Source organism: Gopherus evgoodei, chromosome 9, assembly GCF_007399415.2.
Source record: "Gopherus evgoodei ecotype Sinaloan lineage chromosome 9, rGopEvg1_v1.p, whole genome shotgun sequence".
Classification (NCBI taxonomy): domain Eukaryota; kingdom Metazoa; phylum Chordata; order Testudines; family Testudinidae; genus Gopherus; species Gopherus evgoodei.
Window position 1 is genome coordinate 72,416,287 of NC_044330.1, and position 20,852 is coordinate 72,437,138.

General features: G+C 37.5%; 1 protein-coding gene across 12 annotated transcripts in view; it reads right to left on the minus strand.

The window, feature by feature from the left end:
- The window catches only part of DIAPH2 (diaphanous related formin 2), an 867,723-nt gene that overhangs the window by 794,047 nt on the left and 52,824 nt on the right, over nt 1-20,852 (minus strand). For 11 of the 12 annotated variants that reach the window (XM_030576660.1, XM_030576662.1, XM_030576661.1 and 8 more), the window contains 2 exons: nt 18,833-18,937; nt 11,857-11,877 (listed from right to left, as the gene is read on the minus strand). In XM_030576660.1, coding sequence (XP_030432520.1) covers nt 11,857-11,877; nt 18,833-18,937 — 126 coding nt within the window. The remainder of the gene's footprint in view (nt 1-11,856; nt 11,878-18,832; nt 18,938-20,852) is intronic. The other variant, XM_030576658.1, reaches the window with a different exon arrangement.

Consider the following 20,852-nt stretch of genomic DNA (forward strand, 5'->3'; position numbering starts at 1 on the left):
CGCGGTTTGCTCTCTCGGTCCCGGAGCCAGCCAGCAAACCGCGGGGAAGGAGACCCGAGCAAGCAGGTCTCCTTCCCCGCGGTTTGCTGGCTGGCTCCGGGACCGAGAGAGCAAACCGCGGCGTTCCCGGTTTGCTCTCTCGGTCCCGGAACCCCGAGCAAGCAGGTCTCCTTCCCCGCGGTTTGCTGGCTGGCTCCGGGACCGAGAGAGCAAACCGCGGCGTTCCCGGTTTGCTCTCTCGGTCCCGGAACCCCGAGCAAGCAGGTCTCCTTCCCTGCGGTTTGCTGGCTGGCTCCGGGACCGAGAGAGCAAACCGGGAAAGGAAACCAGCTTGATTACCAGAGGCTTCCTCCTTCCACGGAGGTCAAGAAAAGCGCTGGTGAGTGTCTACATTGCATTACCAGCGCTGGATCACCAGCGCTGGATCCTCTACACCCGAGACAAAACGGGAGTACGGCCAGCGCTGCAAACAGGGAGTTGCAGCGCTGGTGATGCCCTGCAGATGTGGACACTCTCAAAGTTGCAGCGCTGTAACTCCCTCACCAGCGCTGCAACTTTCTGATGTAGACAAGCCCTAAGTAAATTAGACTAAGGGAAAAGGAAAGGAATACAACTTACAAGCCGAATGACCCAAGCTATGGTTTACCAACATCATTAGTGGACAAGAAGATATGGCAAAGGAGAAGAAAGAGCATGAATGTCAAGTGACCAAACAGACAGACCTTAATTTAAACTGAAGAAAGCAGCCTGACTTCAGGGGTCAAATGGCCCCTTTGTGTAGGCTGCTTCTGCTATTGATAGATTCAGTCTCTCTGACCCATGGGCTGGTTCCTTCTTGGAAGTTCTTCTATATCCAGGTCACATGGGTCAGGAAAATAGGGAGCACTGACTGTGTCAGAAAAAGGTGTTTTTACCCACACAGCATTCTGGATATCACAAGATTGGGGAAGGGGAGAGCGACACACCGATCGACCTTGGGTGGGCCACATCTCCTTCCCTCTTGCACTGGAGCACCTGATTAGGCTGCTTTTGATCCATGCTCACTAATCTACTGCCTCTAATAATTTTTAACATGGCATACCTGTGAACAGCTAAGGAAGCTTTTTCCACAGACAACTGGTCACAAGAATTATCTTCCCTGATGTGAAATTTTATCCGAAAGCTATTGTACAGCATCTTGAGCCAGCAACAAGTTTAAGGTCTTAAATATTGCAACCATACAGCACTAAAAGACAGGAGATTCATGGCATTAGAAAGTCAAGACCCATCCAGGTGACTCAATCAGCATGAACCCAACTACACAAGATTAAATGAGAAAAAAAAAATTTAAACCTCATTCTAAACAGCTTTTTCACACTAACATGCAATAGTTTTAAATTCTCACCTACCTTCGGGCTATACGCAAATGTCCTATTTAAAAAAATAGATGTCTCTCCTTTGTAAACAATATAGTTTTATTTTCTTCTTGATAAACAAATGACAAACAACTCATCTTCCACAAACGTGCAGGACCAGAAATAAAAATGTTGGCATCATGTTCCAAAGTTGGACATGCTGAAAGAACTGAAGATTTGATGCTAATATCTGCTTTAAAACTTTTCTAACTTCATGGACCAAGTATTATTTCATTGATATGTCTAGCTATCTGCAATTATTGGCGGTGTACCATGCGCTTCTTTGGAGATTTCTTTTAGAACGGTGGTTCTCAAACTTTTTTTTACTGGTGATCCCTTTCACATAGCAAGCCTCTGAATACAACCCCCCTTATAAATTAAAAACACTTTTTTATATATTTAACATTATAAATGCTGGAGGAAAAGCGCAGTTTGGGGTAGAGGCTGATAGCTCGCGACCCCTCATGTAATAACCTCGCAACCCCCTGAGGGGTCCTGACCCCCAGTTTGAGAACCCCTGTTTTAGAAGGTACACTGTTCTCTCTTCACTCTTAATTCTTTGATTTAATTATTAGGAGTGTCCAGTGAGACACTTGGGTATAGCTACATCTTGAGCTGGGGTTGAGCTTTCCATCTTGAAGAGAAACACTTATGCTAGCTGTGGCTGAGCTAGTGCACTAAAATCAAGTGTAGCAACAGCAGTGGTAGAAGTTAGCTACCTCGACTAGGTACCCATTCAATACCACAGGCACAAACTTGGGGCAACGCGCACTGCAGAGGCTACCTTCCATTTTTAGTACACAAGCTCAACCAGAGCTAGCATTAGTATGTCTCCTCAAGCTTGAATTCACTCCCAGCCCTAGCTCCAAGCATAGACCTACCATTAGCAATCCCATGGATTTCTCAAAGTTTTCCACACTGCATAACTAAAAACAAAAATACTCACAGCAAAGCTAAAGTTTACACAATCTTTTCTGTGCAGAAGAGTCATGTTCCCCTAGCAGAAACACTCCCCTTCCATTTTTATACATATCATGGATCATTTGTTGACACATTTTTTGTTTTCAGTCTAATTTAAGGTATCAATTCTATGGCAGAGATCCTGTCCTTTTTACTAAGGGTATGGCTACACTTGAAATTTCAAAGCGCTGCCGCAGCAGCGCTTTGAAGTGTGAGTGTAATCGGAGCGCCAGCACTGGGAGAGAGCTCTCCCAGCGCTGCACGTAAACCACATCCCTTACGGGTGTAGCTCCCAGCGCTGCAGCACTGATTACACTGAGGCTTCACAGCGCTGTATCTTGTAGCGCTCAGGGGGGTGTTTTTTCACACCCCTGAGCGCGAAAGTTGCAGCGCTGTAAAGTGCCAGTGTAGCCATGGCCTTACTTTGAAAGCACCACTGCTAAAGCATCAAAGTAATTAGTCAGCTATGAGGAGAAAATGGGCAGTTGTTGCAATTTACCTAACTAGTCAAACATCTGATTGCAAGTTCATTCCTCCATTCTGACTTTTGTATGTTATTACACCACTGATGTCTTTGGGGCAGGCCCACATATTACAATTAGTGAGGACAGATCATACCAACTCATAGACACAAATATATTTATTCATTTGTGTGGCTGTGCTGTTAACATTTAACATCTGTGTTGGAAAAAAATAGTTCAACACTAAAGACTTGATTGGGGGGGGAAAGAGACCCGGTAACTCAGGATTCCTTATTTATCTATGTCCTATTTTCAACCATCAACACTCTACAATTCTTTACTTTGTAGTTACCTTCTCTTTATTAGAAAAGAGCTGGACACTACTAAGTAGTCATCATCACAAACCAAATGGTTGGTATCCCCAAAGGATTTAATGAATTTGGAAGTAGAGCTGTCCTTCCACACACACCCAGAGCTATGCACCCAGCCCCCTTAAAGCCTTCCCAAAGTAACAGGTCAGGAATCAAAGAGAAAAGTTGGGATCCAAATTCCAGATGCACAAAATGGGGCAGACCAGCACTTCTAATATTTCAAAGCGCTACGAATCCCATAAACATCAGATGACAATAAGAAGCTTTTAACAGCTGTTTCATTGTACTTTATCAGAATTACCATAAACATGTACAAGTTCTTTTTTAAGGCTAAAGCACCAGAATGAGCTTTGCCAGATTACTCCTGTTATACATGCTTTTGCATCTTCAGTAATGATGAGCATTAACATGAGCTACTTATGCAGCCCCTTAAGCTAATTCTTTTTCCTCTCCGAGATAAAGGAGTTGAGCAATTGAAAATGACTTGAAACAGGAGCTGGCATCCACCAACTATTGCTTAAAGTAACGATTTAATAAAGTATTTCTGTATGATTCAATGATTGCTTGATACTGCAAGGTTCTTTTGTCTGGCCTCTAATAATGCTCCCTAGAATATCCTATTCTCTACACAACAAAATAATTATATAGAGGTTTTGGCAAAGAAGCTACCGCCCTATTGAGCTGGCATTACAGGAAAATAGCTGTCTAAGCTATATAATTCAATGAGATATTTTAGAATTAAAGTAACTGTAAATCAGTTTTTAAAGCTATGGTGTTCAAAACTGAGAACAATATGTAAAACGTTCCTTTACCAAAGGGAATGACTAATCTTCTGCACAGCTTTGATAAGTTCAAGAAATAGGTTTATCTCAGAACACTGGTTATGATTAATATGCAGCTCCTAAACCTCCTTAGCTCTGTATGGTCTCTGTCTAACTGAGACTAATAAAGATAGGTTAGGCATTTTTCATATTCCTTTTTCACCCATGACTTATATCTAATAGGATTTAGTATGCATTTGGTGTTAATTGTGTCAGGGATTGCACTCACTGCTATAAATCCTTTTTGTACTTTTAAAAAAATAATGAAAATTTCTATTTTTGTTTCATTTTAACTCCAGTTATCAGTTACCATATTTACTACTTCTAACAGGATACAACTTGTCAAAATGAAATGATTCTATTGTATTTAAATAAATAGCTCCATTTGACCTAGACATATTGTGATATTGATACAAAATATAGTAGAGCAAAAACTGCATGTTCATGAGATAGTCTGGATCTCTTTTACACTCCCTGGGTCAGCAGAGCACAAACATGGCACATTAACTTTCTGCTAATGAATTTCCAGGATAAAGTCAACATGGAGGACATTGTCCATCTAGAAGTGTGGGCATATGAGCCATCAGTTATGCCTATAGCAACTGATATAGGTATAAAGATGGAAGATGAGTGTCTAGAAACAAGACATGTTGATTCTTCAGCATGCTAACTGTGGAAAGTATGAAAATCAATCTCTTGACAAATAAGCAATGCTCTTATATTGGGGGAAAGGGTGAATTATCTTTCATGCACAACACCACATTTAAAAACAAGAATTGAAATGTTGGAGCAGGATACCTTTAACAAAACACTATGAATTTGTACATTATTACACATATATGCTGCTTTTTATATGAAATGTGTACTTTTCTACCCACTTCTTTACACATCATGAAAGATAAGCAACTGAAGAATAAAATGGCATCAGAAATATTTTTTTTTATTCCCAAAGTCAGAGTAATGATTTAAAAGAAACAGCATCAGGCTTTAGCACCTCAAATTAGAGTGTCTATAGTAGATAGGAACACAGAAGAGGCAATACTAAAAAGCTCCTACTAGCCTAAAGAGATCTGGAAAACGGTTTTGACTGTTAATTAGGCACGATACCTGTAGCATGATGGCACTACTGTGTTCGGTATGCCAGTTAAGTTTGAGGCTTGCACCCTCTGTGGCAGCTGGTCCTGGCAACACTGGACTGAGATATTACTCATCTGATAAAACTAAAGGGGGAGGGGAAGTACTCCAGACATCAAAGACCAGCTCTGGTAATTAGCCAAGCTTCATCAAATAACACTTGGATTTCATGGAAACCTAAGCACTTGTGTGTTACCTAGGAGCTGGCTTATGTGGTAGCTTTGAAGTTAAATTGCCATCCCTATACAGCAGCCAGGACAGCATGCTTCGAGGAGGTATATTAAGGTACACTAAAGTTGCAGCCATTTGGACCTTAAAAAACAAAACAAAAAAAAACCCCTCCTGCCACTGTTCACCATTCACAACTAAACGGTTGTTTCCTTATAATTAAAGCATCAAGAATGCCTACTGATTGACACTATTTAAACAGCAATTGGTTTACCTATATGCATACAAAACTATTACATCTGTACATCAGTTTTAAGTTTTGGCTTTTGGTTTGTAACAAATGTTATAATGGGCTGTAGAGCTACAATTTTTTTTCTTTACTCACTTCCATATTAGCTTTTCAGAATGGTTGTTTTCACTGCTTATGTCACAGAGAGTGCAAACAACAAAAATACACCTCTACCCTCATATAACGCGACCTGACAGAACACAAATTCGGATATAACGCTGTAAAGCAGCGCTCTGGGAGGGGAGGCTGCGTACTCCGGCGGATCAAAGCAAGTTCAATATAATGTGGTCTCCCCTATAACACGGTATGATTTTTTGGCTCCCAAGGACAGCGTTATATCGAGGTAGAGGTGTACTCCATTACATTGATTTAAAAATGTTTACCTCCATGAAAAATTTTCCTCCCCCAAATACAGTAATTAAATATTTGGTTGTACTTGATTTGCTACCAAATGAAACTCTCACATTTTATGCTTTATGTTATTTAATTAGAATATATATGGTATGATACAAGGGATGGCAAAGGAAGTCCTGGTGTGACTTATTTCTTACCTTACTCCATTGTTTACTCAAATTGTCGACCTTGAAGATTACAATGCTCACAAATAATCACTGAACACTTGAAAAAGAGTGAAGTGATTTTCTGAATAAAGAGTGTCAGTTAATTTATTTGCCAAATTAATTACATGCAAAGTCCTTGTTTGCAGTCAATTTTATTTATTTATGTTTAGAATTGGGGAGTATGTCCCAAATTAAACTATTCTGCACTCTGGGTGACATATACCAGTTTAAGTTAGTTTCATCATCATTCTGAATTAAACTGCTCACCCCACATTAACTCTGCACTATTACTAACTACTAAAACTTTTATAACAAAACAAACAACTTAAATTCCTCAAATATCACCCAAATGCTTTAAGTAAAGCTAGACCTTTGCAGCATATCTGGAAGGTTAATCTAGGGCCACGTCCAGACTAGGGTATTAAAATCGATTTTAGATACGCAACTTCAGCTACGTGAATAACGTAGCTGAAGTCGAATTTCTAAAATCGAGGTACTCACCAGTCTGGACGGCGCGGCATCGATGTCCACGGCTCTCTGTGTCGATTCTGGAACTCCGTTCGGGTTGATGGAGTTCCGGAATCGATGTAAGCGCGCTCGGGGATCGATACATCGCGTCCAGACTAGACGCGATATATCGATCCCCGAGCAATCGATTTTAACCCGCCGATGCCGCGGGTTAGTCTGGACGTGGGCTAAGGTGGACTCTTAGCATTTAGCATTTCCAGGAGGTCATCATCATTATCTTGGAAGCTCAAAAGCTAGCCAGGATGCTTAAGGTAGTAGTCAATACTGTAGTCCTGAATGGAATATTAAAACTTTAAAAAAGTCTTTGAAGTGTTAAGAAACTTCCTAAAAGCGAAGTCATCTTAAAAATTAAGTACTTTCCTTGCTAAAACAGTCCTATCTATTACCACTCATTGCCAACTGATCAGTGGTAACATGGAAAGAATGGATTTTTTTTAAGTGAAGGGCCTGGGTTTATACATTTATCAGCAATCAAAGGAAGATCCTCATTCAGCATGAAGAGGGTTGCCAATCCTCCAGGCTTATCCTGGAGTCTCCATGAATTAAAGATTAATCTTTAACTAAAGATTATGTCACGTGACGAAACCTCCAGGAATACATCCAACCAAAATTGGCAACCCTAGTATGAAGTGATGGTACTGGTACTCCAAGCACATAGTAGAATTGCCCAAGTAAGATTTTAGAGAGACAAACTGCTACAATCCTCATTCTTCTGATGTATGAAGCTGCAGTCCAAAGCCCCACTTTTCACAATCCATGCAAACCAAGTGTCCTGGCAAGTTTTTAAACTTGTTTTCTGTGTTCTGCTTACCAAAACATATCCCTGCATTCTGAGCTGGAGAAATGCTCTGATCTGCCACAATCTGTTATACAAAATTGCTGGTGCGGAGTGGCACTGCTGACATTTGACCCAGTGGTGGGTGCATTACAGTAATTATAACATGTTTTGATACCTTAAGATTGAAGGAATGCTTTAATACTTCGATAAAAATTTGTTAAGATAGTGAGATAGGTGTTAGGACAAAAGTTACACATCACTAGGTTGTGTTAAACTGAGACTAAAAAATGTAATATTCAACTTGAAAAAACTGGGGTGAAATCCATCTGTTAGGTCACCAAAATAAGAAATATATGAATTATAGACACATTCCTTTTTCAGAAGTGGACCTCAGGATCCGAGAAGTAAACATTTACTGAAAAAAAAAGTCATTTTAAAGCCAATGAAGAAAGCCTTTAACAAATATGCATTGTTGTTTTAAAACAAAATTACTCTTTTCCTCCATCCTTAGGAGATGGAGAACAACTCAGTGCTCAGCAGGATTTCCAGTAATATTCAGTGAGCACTTCTCACCGTAAAGTCCTATATTTAAAACTTAAATGAGCTGACTTTCTAAAAGATAGAATTGGTTTCCCTGACGCTGCCTCTCTTTTCAATAGTGATTAGAATTATGAAAGCAATTCACTGAATGTATTTATATTTTAATTTTTAGCCAATTGAATTTGCATATTAAAGAAAAAATTTATAGCTACTTAATATTTATTTTATGCATAAATAGGTACTTGTTGAGGTTTTCCTGCAAAGCGTCAAGTGCTCCGAATAAGAATTGAGGACACTAAGTACCTCACAGGACTGAGCCTTTTCTTGGCATGTTCCATACAAAATCATCTTTTACCAGCCACAGTTACATGAGGTTTTTACTTGCCCAAAGAAATAATACAACCTACATTAAACCAGCTATTTCCATATTTTCTATTTTCATACTGCCAAGCGAACAAAGGCATATAGCACATTACTGAGCAATGAAGGCAGCAAAATTGGGTTAAGGAAATTAGTTCCAATTTTATTCAGAAAAAAATAATAAAGTTGATTAGCTTCCCCCAAAAAAGGTTAAAATACATATTGAATTATTTCTGAGATTTTATTTATTCAAATGATTATCACTTGAAAGCAAAGGACTGGTGACAGATATTGTTCAAAGCTACTTTTAATCTCCCTAAATTCAAGAACAGTACAATTCAGTGTGGCACCATGCTTGAAAGTTGTGTGTTCAACTGACTATCAAAATCTTCAGGCTCTGAGTTTTATTTTTCCCCCTTTAAATTTATAGCAGGAAATGTATTTCCCCTCCCCCCAAATCTGTTATGTTATTCTGCCCTTTTTTATTAATGAATTTTAACTTTTTGGTCAGGTAAAAGTTGCTGATAAATTTAAGGTTTTTTCATAAGTTTCAATAAATGAGTCTTTACATTTTCATCTCTTCACCTGAAACATTAAACCTCTTTATAAAGATCATTGCCATCTACTAAAAATCATACTAACTTTGAAGGTTTCAAGAAATATTAGTCGCAAAATCACTTCTTGGTACCTACTGAGATTTAAATTACCTGCAACTAATAACCGCTCTTCAAGAGTTCTACCTCATGGCTTGTAAGTTGAATTCACCAGCATGACATCTATGTTTTATGTATGTAAATTCATGACATGGACAGCAATGCTTTAAGAGATTGCTACTAGTTCTAATACAAATACACAAAAATAGGCAAGTTCCTCCTGCTTGGCTGTTTTATTGCAGTATTAATAGACAAAAAAATATTCTAAAAGAAAGACTATAATAGTCTGCTTTCAGCAACTAAAGTATAAGAAAATACTGTAGTGTAAATCAAGACAAGTAGTAAGATTTACAATGTGCTACCTAATATAAAATTACTTTATTGCAGAACTTTCAGCTTGTATACTAGTTCAATTATTGTTCTCTCTCGTATCTGGCATTGCCTATATTAAAAGAAAATTTATACTGATAAATTTCCTAAACGTTGAAATCATTCAGTAGAGCACAGCATGATTTCTCTTACAAACTATGGCCCTTCAAATTATAACACTACTATACTGTAATCTTTTCAGAAAAGATTACAGATGTACATCACTAACGTGTAGGTTCCTACTTCATGAGAGAACGATGGGCTCTTTAACAGATCCAATATCACCCAGGCAGCTCCTGACATTATCACCTGTTGGAGTGCGACCAACATGGGGCAGAAAGGGGTTTTATAAAGTGTTGAGAACCAAACTATTTTATAGGAAAAAGTTAATTAAACAGTTTATAGTCTGATAATATGGGGAGCTGTTAGGGAAAAATTAATGCACCAATTACATATCAGGGAAAATAGATATTTCAAAATCTGATTACCATTTCATTAATATCAAAGTACACTCACCTGCTAAAGACTCAGCACACCTGCCCAACTGTTTTGATTAACAATATTTGATAGACGTGCCTGGTTTATTACATCTGTAATCACAGATGTTATTCAGCGTAATAAAGTCACCAGAAAGATGTCATGAGTAGTGAAAAAATGCTCACTCTGCAACATGACAACATCCAGAGAGATCTGAGGACTGCATTATTTAACAATGTTACTCTAAACAAAAGCGCATTGTTGTAACCTTCAAGAGACAATCAAGAGAAATGTACAATGGTTTGATTGGGGAGAGGAGGGTGTTCTTTTAGTGTAGTAGCAATTCTACTCTGTCAAGGTTCGAACTATTTGTTATAAAATCTTCAAAGCTGCTTCACAGAATCCTTGGGATTTTCCTCATTTTATTAGGAATGCTGCCAGTTTCCCATACTTAAATTATTCTCTCTCAGGACTGCCTTCAGATTCATTCACACCTGGGAAAGAACTGGTTTCTGCAGTCCCCTTTCCCAGTTTCTACAGTATAAACAGAAAAATGAAATAGGATTGACCATTTCATTCATTTTCCCCAGAACGGAAATGCCTTATAACACACAGGCTGCTATATCACTACTCTGATCTCACATCCGAAGAAGCACTTGAAATAACACTATTTACAAGCCAAGGAGCACAGCAAGTAGAAAGACTTTTTAGATTCTGTTCTAATCCTGGCATATCTCAAATGGGCTTTGAACATGTAAAATGCTGATGCACCAATTATTAGACCTTAAAAAGAATAAAAAGTTAAAATTTATGGTTCATAACACAAGACTACACAGCGAAGGAATCACTGAAGTGATTCAAACAGAAAAACACTGCATAAGACTTCAGATGAGTGGTTGATTTAATGTCTTCTTGAAAAGCCATTGTACCATAGTTACATCAATAGATATCCTGGCTCCAGGCTGTCATTTAAAATGAATGTTTTTAATTACCACACTTAAAAATTTTAAGAACTCTTTTGCAAAACTATCCTCACGTCCTGAGTCTATTCTCACAACAAAATAATATATTGTTTAATAAACCATATAGAGGTGCTGACTGCATCTAGAGTCAATGACACTGACCTAATCTCAGGCATTACTTTTTCCACAAAAATCTTCATCACTCCTTCTCAATTTTACATGGGAATTCAACTTTAACATTAGATCTGCATTCTTCTATTCCACAGTACTTTTGACCTCACTAATGCTTCAGCAAATACCACGTTTCATAGTACATGATATTTGTTGACAAGCCCAAACCTTCTCCCATTGAACTCAATGGCAGTTTTGCCCTGCCTTCTGCAACAGCAAGATCCAGCCACAACAGACTTCATATATATAATGACTTAATTTGCAAAGCAATTAGGTGTTACACACAGTAAGTGACAAAAGCGAACAAGAGTCAAAATAGAAGACACTCCCAGTGAAACACTAAAACCATAGTTTCCAGAAGGCCTTATGTCATGCTTGAAGTCTGCATGATTACCTAAAATTCTAGATCCTATATTCTAAGTGTCTCATAGCTCCAAGTGATACTCTGCAGCAGATTTTTTTATAGTTGACTATGAGCCACAGCTGAATATCAAGGTCTACATGAGACACAATAAGCTCAAGACCGACTGAATTTCGTAACTATGAATCAAGTATTACTTTTGCAGTAAAAAGCAAAACCTGACTCAACTGCATATAGAAGGCCTGATTCAAAATCTGTTGTTAACGCTAAGACTCCCAACAAGTTCAACAGGCTTTGAATCAGATTCTTGAGATATTACAGTAAATTAATAATTTCTTACAATTTTCCCCTAAACCATTAAACTGATAATATGATAAAGCAAGCACTATCTGGCATGTGTTAAGGGTGCATAAAATATGATGAAATAACTTAATGTTAAGCCTAAATTCTACAATATAAACATGAACTTAGGAAAAACCACCACCACATTTGTACTCACCGCAACTTTACTTCCAATTATCTGCATGCAGTGGTCAGCGAAGAATGGTTATAGTGTAAAGAAAAACAAAAAACATAGCAAAGTTATTAGTAGGCTGCAGCATTTCACACAAGTAGTCAAATGTTTAATTATTAGTAAATAATAATTAAATTCTTTTAATACTTCATTTATCAAACTAGCATATTCTGAGGTGGAAAAAATAGCTGAGATTTTTACTCATGTTCAGTTACTAATATTTTATATACTGAAGAGCCGTCTAGTTTGATAGCTTCATATCAAGTATTAAAAGACTGAAAAAAGTGTTAAGATATCAGGCACTAGACATTTTAACAGATGTAGAGAAGAACTCAACTACAAAGTGAATACTCCTTTAATAACATATTAATTTACATTTTACCTCTATTATTATAACAAGTGTTTTTTACTTGAACAGAGCTTTTACTATATTTTAGAGGGAACATTTCTTTAATTCAATTTTCATAAGCTCACTTATGTGTCTTCTAGCTGAAAGTCTCATCTTAGTATTTTCATGAAATCCTCAACATCACATTTTTGTTCAAATATTCAGTATGGATGTTTTCAACATGACAAAAACCTATAATCCAGAATTTGTGTTTTTAGAAGCCATCGTTTTTCATTGTGCCATCATTGCACTTAACAGCAACCATGCACATAGATGAACAGGTAGCTGGATTTGCATTTAACACTTCATTCACAAGAAAACCATGCATTTCTGCTTGGTTCATTAACCCCAAATGATTTTGCCCTTAAAACCAAAAGATCCCAACTTTTCTCCTCACCCATTGCAGCATAATAAGCAATTCAGCTCCTTGGGAAAGGACCCTTTGTCCATGCCCACAGACTGAGACCTGAGCAGCCAAGGAATGTATGGTCCAGACACTCCTTACCACTTTGTTCTGCCCCTTACACGTTACTGAGTTTTGTCGTCTTAGATCTCCCTGAAGTTACTTATACAACTATAGTGTTGAAAAACTACAGACAGACAGCAAATTGAATTAAAACGACAAACTGTTTACTCAACTTCTCTAGATTTAGTCTTATTGGAAACAAAGCAAGGCAAGATCTTTTCTGTAACCAGGGAGCAACAGTAAATATCTGTAATCCCTTGAACGCAATTACCTCTGATCCCTCAAATCTGGTCATCTTTACATTGCTGTGCACTGATCCTAGCAATTACAGGCCAGTAAGCCAAACTTGGTTTGAAACGACAGTACAGAACAGAATTATCAAACAAATGTACACAATTGTGTTAGGTGCTGTACCAACGCAACTTTGAGATACTACATTCTTATTGGAGAAGGGCCAGAATAGTTTTAAATACTCGGTTACTTTAGGAATCTCAATGAATAAAGGAATCTGCTTTATGAAACAAGACAACAACCTGGAACTGACCAAAGAAGAAAGGAGACTGCTATCAGTACATTTTGCCTTAAGGGGATTAGATAAGTATTTGCATTGTATGAAGTTCCAGGGATAAATGAGCATTAAGATGGGACATTGTAAATCACAACTTGACTGCATTTGCTGAGTGCTGACCCCAGAGTACAGCTTGTATAAGTGGCCCATTGTCACGGCCATATCAATGAAGAAGGTAGCCATGGCAGAGGAGCAGAAGCATGGCATTGGGTTGTAGCTACAGAAAACATAGCCTCACTTAGAAGTCCCTAAAGCACCAGACAGCCTTATTCTGGCCAAGTTACTACATGAGTCAACCAATGAGAAGCATGTGTAACCAATGCAGGATTCCTCGAGTTTTTGGATAGCTCCAGTAACTATCACAGCTCTCAAGCTGGGTAATTATACTGACTTGGGTCAATTTTCATTGCTGCTACTGGCAGCCCTACAGCAAAGGTTGATTTCATTCTACTGCAAGAAAAGGTCACCTGAACCCCTGTTTTATGAATGCTAAGTCCCCTGAAAAATCATTTTGGCCAAAACTATTCTGATTAATTAAGGTTAGAGCCCATGTGGGCTCTCTAAAATGTAGAGTTAGCAAGGTTCTTAATGAACCTAGAGGTTGTGAGATGTCCATATAATGAACTCGTACAGGTAAGTAGAAGGCCCTAACAGAACTTAGTGACAAAGTCAACATCTTCAAATTTAACAGGTAGTCCAATATGTGAGTTAAGTGAGAATCTGAAGCAGACAAACCACAGTAGATTTACTTCAATTTTTGAAGTTCAGTATTCCTCATGGACAGTTTTCTATTGTTCAACAGTATGTTCTGCACTTCAAACGAAGAGTCTATTTTTACACCTACTAGCCATCCAGGAGCCAGGCCATGTGATGTGGCACAGGTAGACTGGGATGAACAGTTTTCTCTGAGTCTTGAACCAACAAGCCTGTTGTCAGTGGCAGCCAAAGAGGTGGCCAAAGCGACAGGTCCAGGAACTATATCTGCCTCAGCCAAGTTGACACCATTGGATGATGTTGACTTAGCTCTTCTTCAGAAATTTGAGATGCAGTGGTGTTGGGAGACAAGCTTCCAGCAGGACTCTTGGCCAGCACGGAAACACCTCCTTGCGAACTGTAGTCAGGATCCTCCCCGAGTTTAACTTGCATCACTCCTTGTTGGATGCCAAAGAGGTCTATCTCTGGGAAGCCCCAAATGAAAAACACTGACTGTATAATCTGATTCCTCGGATCCCATTTGTGGGCCTGGCAAAAATGTCAGTTCAGTGTGTTGGCTACCATATTCTGCAGACCTGATAAGCATGCAGTTGTGATGTCTATCGGATGGGCTATGCATCCATTCCTAAGTACTAATGCTTTTATTCCCAAGGATAGGATCTTGCTCCTATCTGGTGGCTTACATGAGTGATTCTCAACCAGAGGTGTGTGTACCCTGGGAGTACGCCAAGGTCTTCCAGGGGGTACATCAGTTTGTCTAGATATTGTCTACTTTAACAACAGTATACATAAAAATCACTAGCAATGTCAACTAAACTAAACTAAAACTAAAATTTCATACAGATAGTGACTTGTTTATACTGCTCTATATACTACACACTGAAATCTAAGTACAATATTTATATTCCAATCAATTTAATTTTACATGGTAAAAGTGAGAAAGTAAGCAATTTTTCAGTAATAGACAGTGGAGACAATTAAAATGACTGTCGTTCAAGGGAAGAGACCTTCTGCATGTATGGTAGGATTTAAAACTTAGGTTTCCAGAATAACAAATTAAAAAAAAAAAATCAACGCCTCTGACAAAGAGACAGACCCTTATCAAGGTGGAAATGGGAGGGAGTGCTGAACCAAACCTATGAAAGACTGAACAAGGCAGGCCCACAAGACACACAAATAAATGTGTGCAGTACGTCAATAGTTAGATGTTGTAAAACAATAAGGAAACAAGGTAATTAAAGTAGCAAGCCTACGACTAGTAGCACTAACTAATGGACACCACAGAGCTCAGTGCCATGCTAAAGAAACTGAGAAGGAAACAGAGCAGCAACATGCTCTCAGACAGGGCATGAGGGTGTACAGACCACAGGAACAGACCATATGAACACTGCTACCAAAGGTCTCCCAGCACAGGTGCCCTCCCTCCCCACAAAGTGGTGAACCCATAGGGACAATTATGAAAACAAAAAAAAAATCAATTTATTAGCTAATAATTAAAATGCTTAAAAGCTGTATCTTTTGATATTGTGATATCCCGGGGGAGGAGTCTTGTACTCTTCAGGTTTTTAAGTTATTTTTACCATAAGTAGTCAGTGGAACTATTATCTGACCTAACAGGGTAGGGGAAACTTTCTGGCAAAAAAACAAAATCATATAGTTCAGCTATTAATGGATGGATACCAAGAGTAGTAAGGACAATCTAAAGGAGTAAAGACAAAACTAGGAAACTTATACAGCTTAATTAATAATATAGTTTTAAGGCCATTTATGTTTTTTATTAATATATATTTTTAATTAGGCTGCTAGACATTGCCATAAAAAAAACACACGCACGCACACACACACACCTGGAACAGCCCCTACTACAACAAACCATTCAAGACAGTTTACTGCTAATATGCCTTTTACTTCCAGAAGGGAGCTGCCAGCTGAAGTGTGTAGACTACTGGGTGTAGACCATGAACCATCTCAATTGTGGGATATGAACACATGAAATTGGTGGTCACATGGATCTGCCTGACCTTTGTTGCCTAATTCATCTATCACCCATCAACTTGACTTGCAGAAGGCTGGCCACTTGGCAAAACAACTGCAAACTCACAGTAAATCAGCCGAGGTGCCATTCACTCCCTACAAAAAACTTATGCAACAAAGAAAAGAAGCCACTCAAGGCATCAAAACTGTAAGTTACTCATGGGAATGTCCAGCAAGAGAAAAATATCCACAGAAGCAGTCAATAAGTGGGAAGGAAGCATGTTCAGCAGAGGACAATGACCATTAAGCGAACAAAGCAGACTGATGAAAATAGTATTTAAGAATAAAAGGACATTGCATTTGAGTCAACTGTTGAATTTGTTTTCTCCTTTTAATCAACTGCTGTAGTTGCAACAGAAAGGTTATCAAACATAGATGCAATTATGAAACAGACAAATCTTAAGGACACTTAACAGGTGGGTCACACCATTAAAATCATTAACTCCTAAGTTTTAGTTATTTTACATACATACATCGTTCATTAGATTTAAGCCAAAAGACAAGTTAGGGCCACGAGAATAATAATGTTACCGAGAAAAAGTTACAAACATACATCTACACTTCTGGTTTAATTATAAATTCCATTCATGTTTTAGAACTCAATTGACATGCACTTGAATTACCTATTTTAAAGTCTACATGTGAGCCGGAGTACAATATTTTAAAAGGAAAACATTTTAGACATCAATGAAACATCCATACTGAAGGCTGAACAACATTTTGAAATGAAGATTTCTTTGAAGGTTCTTTTGGAAAAAAAAAGAAACACTATACTTAGTATTGTATCTAAAATCAATTCCAAGTTTACACTATACTTCTCCACATTGTATAATATATTGTGATAAGGTTAAAGATTCTTAAAATGCAAACAAAAGCTGTTAGGCATGCAACCTTAGCCATGCTTTATTATTAAATTTCTAAATTATGTCAATTATTGAAAAACAATCTGAACATCTTTAGGGGAAAAAGCCACTTTCAGAAAATATTTTTGAAAAGAGCATTGCTTTAAATATTCCCAGCAGAGACTTTTTTCCAGTCCTTCTGCAACAAGGAAGTGTTAGGAACATGTAACTGGTTTTCCTCTTGCTTAGACTGATCCTACATTTGATTTTTTTAATAATATCAAATGGAGAAAAAGCAGCTTTAAAGCATCCTAATCAAAAATGCCTTAATAAACCCAGAGCTAGTTCACACAAAATATTACCAAATACTTTTCATAATAGTGGAATGTTATTACAACTTATGTATTGGATGATTGCAGTATGTTTAAAGCAACACATTTCTAAACTCTGGATTTTTCATTTCTTGAAGAACAAACCTTAAACTTTCATATTTATCCATCTAATAAAGCAAAGACAGATGCGACTTTCTTTCAATATCTCTATTTAAACATTACATCAGTCAACTTTCCTCAATCAGTCAAAAGGATAATCACGTAACTTCTTCCAAAAATTCATTTAGTTATATGTAGTTTTGGTGTTGCAAAAAATTATTTGAAGTCAAAACTTCATATAGTAACAGTGTACTGATGAAAATCTATTAAAAAAACTCAAAAGCTCAAGTCACTTACCTCACTTTCAGTTCTATGCTTATCATTAGGAAGATAAACTAACAATCTTATTTTCAAGTTCATTTTAAAAATAAAAACACATGATTATCCATGTACAACTATCTGTATTTTGCACTCAGACTTAGTTATATAAAATTACTAAACAGATTTCTGCTCTTGGATACCAACGCAAATTTTAAAAAAATGCTGCTACTCTGCTCTGGCAGCGCTGCAATGCGTTGTTTAAGTTGTTTGACATTCAGAAATCAGTTTGCTTAAAGTACAACGTACAGCAAATACAAGAGAGGAATACAGGGCAAAATACATTGGTAATTTACAGTGGAAGTACTACAGATGTTTCATATAAATGTTCAAATAGTTTTGTAACATCTTTTTACACCTCAAAAGGAAATCATTTATCAGTATTAAACGTCTAACATAAAAAGCATTATGGTTCTATTTAATAACCTGTGTTATCAAGTGGTATTAATTTTTCCTACAACTGAGAAATATAAATGAGATTTCAACCATTTGAGACTATACTGCATCTCTCCCATCCAAACAGATGTCCAAGAACAGGTTATCATCCTTCACTGCAATCAACCTTAACTGGACATTGGCAAACTGGAGATGGATAATCCTGTGGCCATTTTACCTGAAAAAAATCTCTCCCTCTAGGGGAGTTACTTGTAAGTAACTGACCTCTTAACAAAGTGGGGAATTGTGGATCCACTAACACAAGGTGTTTATGAGCACAGCAAGGAGCATGGAAATCATTCAACACTGAAGACTTACAGCTCCGTAAGATTCTCCCTAGGAATGGTGGTATTTCATCTTACTACAGAACGTTTCTCACCAGCACCAGAACACCTTGTATTCCCACCAAACCAGCTACAGTACTTAACTAATTTAACAAATTGACCTTGTCCAACATCAATTTTATTACTTTACAAATTTGACAATTCCATGTTTTCATCAAGTCGTACTGATTACCCCAGAGCAGTAGATTTTGAAGTCTGACTAGTTTACAGAGAAGTGAGTAACATGTTTCAGATTAATTAAAATTTAGTGCACCTCAAACAGTTTATCTACAATTGAGAGAATTTTCAAGTGCATTATCACAATGGATTTCTAAGCACTCTAAGGATAAACTGAGCCAGCAATCAGACTATTTCATCTCAAAAAATATAAAGTATACATGAAGCCAAGCTTATCATTCTGGTCCAGGAAAAGTTAACTTACAGATTTAGCAGTTGCAGAAATATACTGGCCAACCATCTCACGTTTCGTGGTCAAATCCTTATTTCGTAAAGGAGCTTTACGTTCTTCATTTAAGTTCATGTCTTCCTGTAAATGAGCAGACAACATAAAATGACATAATAATATTTATTTCAGTTTTCATTTATCTTGACTAGTACTGATGCTTCTCTACAAATAAAAGCTGCTCCATATTTGAAAATTAACAGTGACTGAGTTAATGTGTACCTACTTGAAATATCTGTGGTAATACCGTCAGTTATTCCTTTACACTGTCCTCTGAACTGTCTCAAATTTAATTTTTATTCTATACCTTTAACTATGTTATGAACTTTCATTTTACAATCTTCCATAATACTCCACAACAATGAGCTTTATGTTCAACACAACCGACAAGTAAGTATGGTTCCATCACAAACACAAGAAAACTAAGATGCTAAAACTGAATCCAATTCAGATGTTAAGTTGACCACGTGTGTACATTTTGTATTAGTGTCCAAAGCTATGTTTTTTATAAAAAACCTTTTAGTGGCATAAAAACTTGTCACTTTGGACAAAATTGCTTCAGTATTAACAAGAATTTTAGACGTTTGACACATTAACCAAGTTTGTGAATTTTTTCTTACACAGGCCAGTTTCTCATGATAAGGATCAAAAGGAAGCTTCCCGAACCCATATTTAGCCACTAACAGGTGGGATTATCCTTCACTGATTTAAGACTACTACAATCCCACTGATCAAGCCATATTCCCTGATCGATTAATAGAATCTAATCAGAACACATATTTTTCCCTGACTTGTAGAAGTTCTGATATTGGAAGGTGCTTGTTTACACTAGCTATTTGCCTTCTATGAGTTGGTGCCATTCTCACAACCTGGATGTTAATGAAGTGCTGAACTTGTTTTTCCAGCACAGATGAGCATTTTAACTATGAAACTTTAGAAAAATATATGTAAAAATCTCAATTCCAGCATCCACATTAGCATTCAGTTTATAAAACAGAAATAATGGAAAGGCCCTACTGAAGATAAAGTATGATTTACACAAATCTTTTGTTAAAAAAATGCCATTTTCCATCCTGAAACCCATTGGCTTAAATCCTCCTCAAAATGCACTGACAGAAACCCCCAAACCCCACACTAATTCTGGCCTTCGCAGAAACCAATTTGACATTTCTGTCCAAATTGAGATTTTTTCCTCTCTTAACGCAGTCCACTATTTCCATTCTCTGTTGGTGGTACTTATTCTGCCATCCTCCAGCGTTATCAGGTTTATCACCCGAGGGCTTTTTTATTTATTTTTTTACTCCCCCTCCAGGGTTTCAATCAACAAACCGAATTCTGGTTAAACATTTTTGTTGATGTTTAGTATTTTGGTAGCTACAAGGTGGGTATAATATGGGTACAGTAAAAGCACAGTATGATTGTTAAACTTATTTTCTGGCTTTTGTAATTTTGCTCAGTACATTGTGCGGAGCCAACTGAACTTTACACAACTAAGTTTTTCTTTACATGTACATCTAGGCATCACAAGAATGTACGTAGTTTAGTGTGCATTAAGTAAACAGATCCTGCAGTCACAAGTTGTTTCACCTGAAGTTGATTATTGCTGCAATTGTACACAAGAATGGCAGAAATTGTCTGCTATACATTCGGTCCTTCACTCCACGCTTTAGAAGACTACATTACCTACTGATGTCTTATTTTCACAGCTGCAGAGCTGCCACAGTTCTCACTGGGCTTAAAATAAATTGCGCATGCAAAGCAACTCTGGATATCAATGGCTAGGTTGAAATGGGCATTTAATCCCTTCATTTACCTCAGTTTACACTTCTTCAATTTCAAAAGCTTTGCTAGTCACTGAGAGATTTTGTCGAAGAGTAAAACTTCACAGACCTGAATGCTTAGTTACTTCAGTGACAACTTCCTTCTGTCTTCACAGGCAGTGCTCTTATCTATAACAACCTGATCCATATTTTATCTAGCTACTCTAAAGCACGGCTCC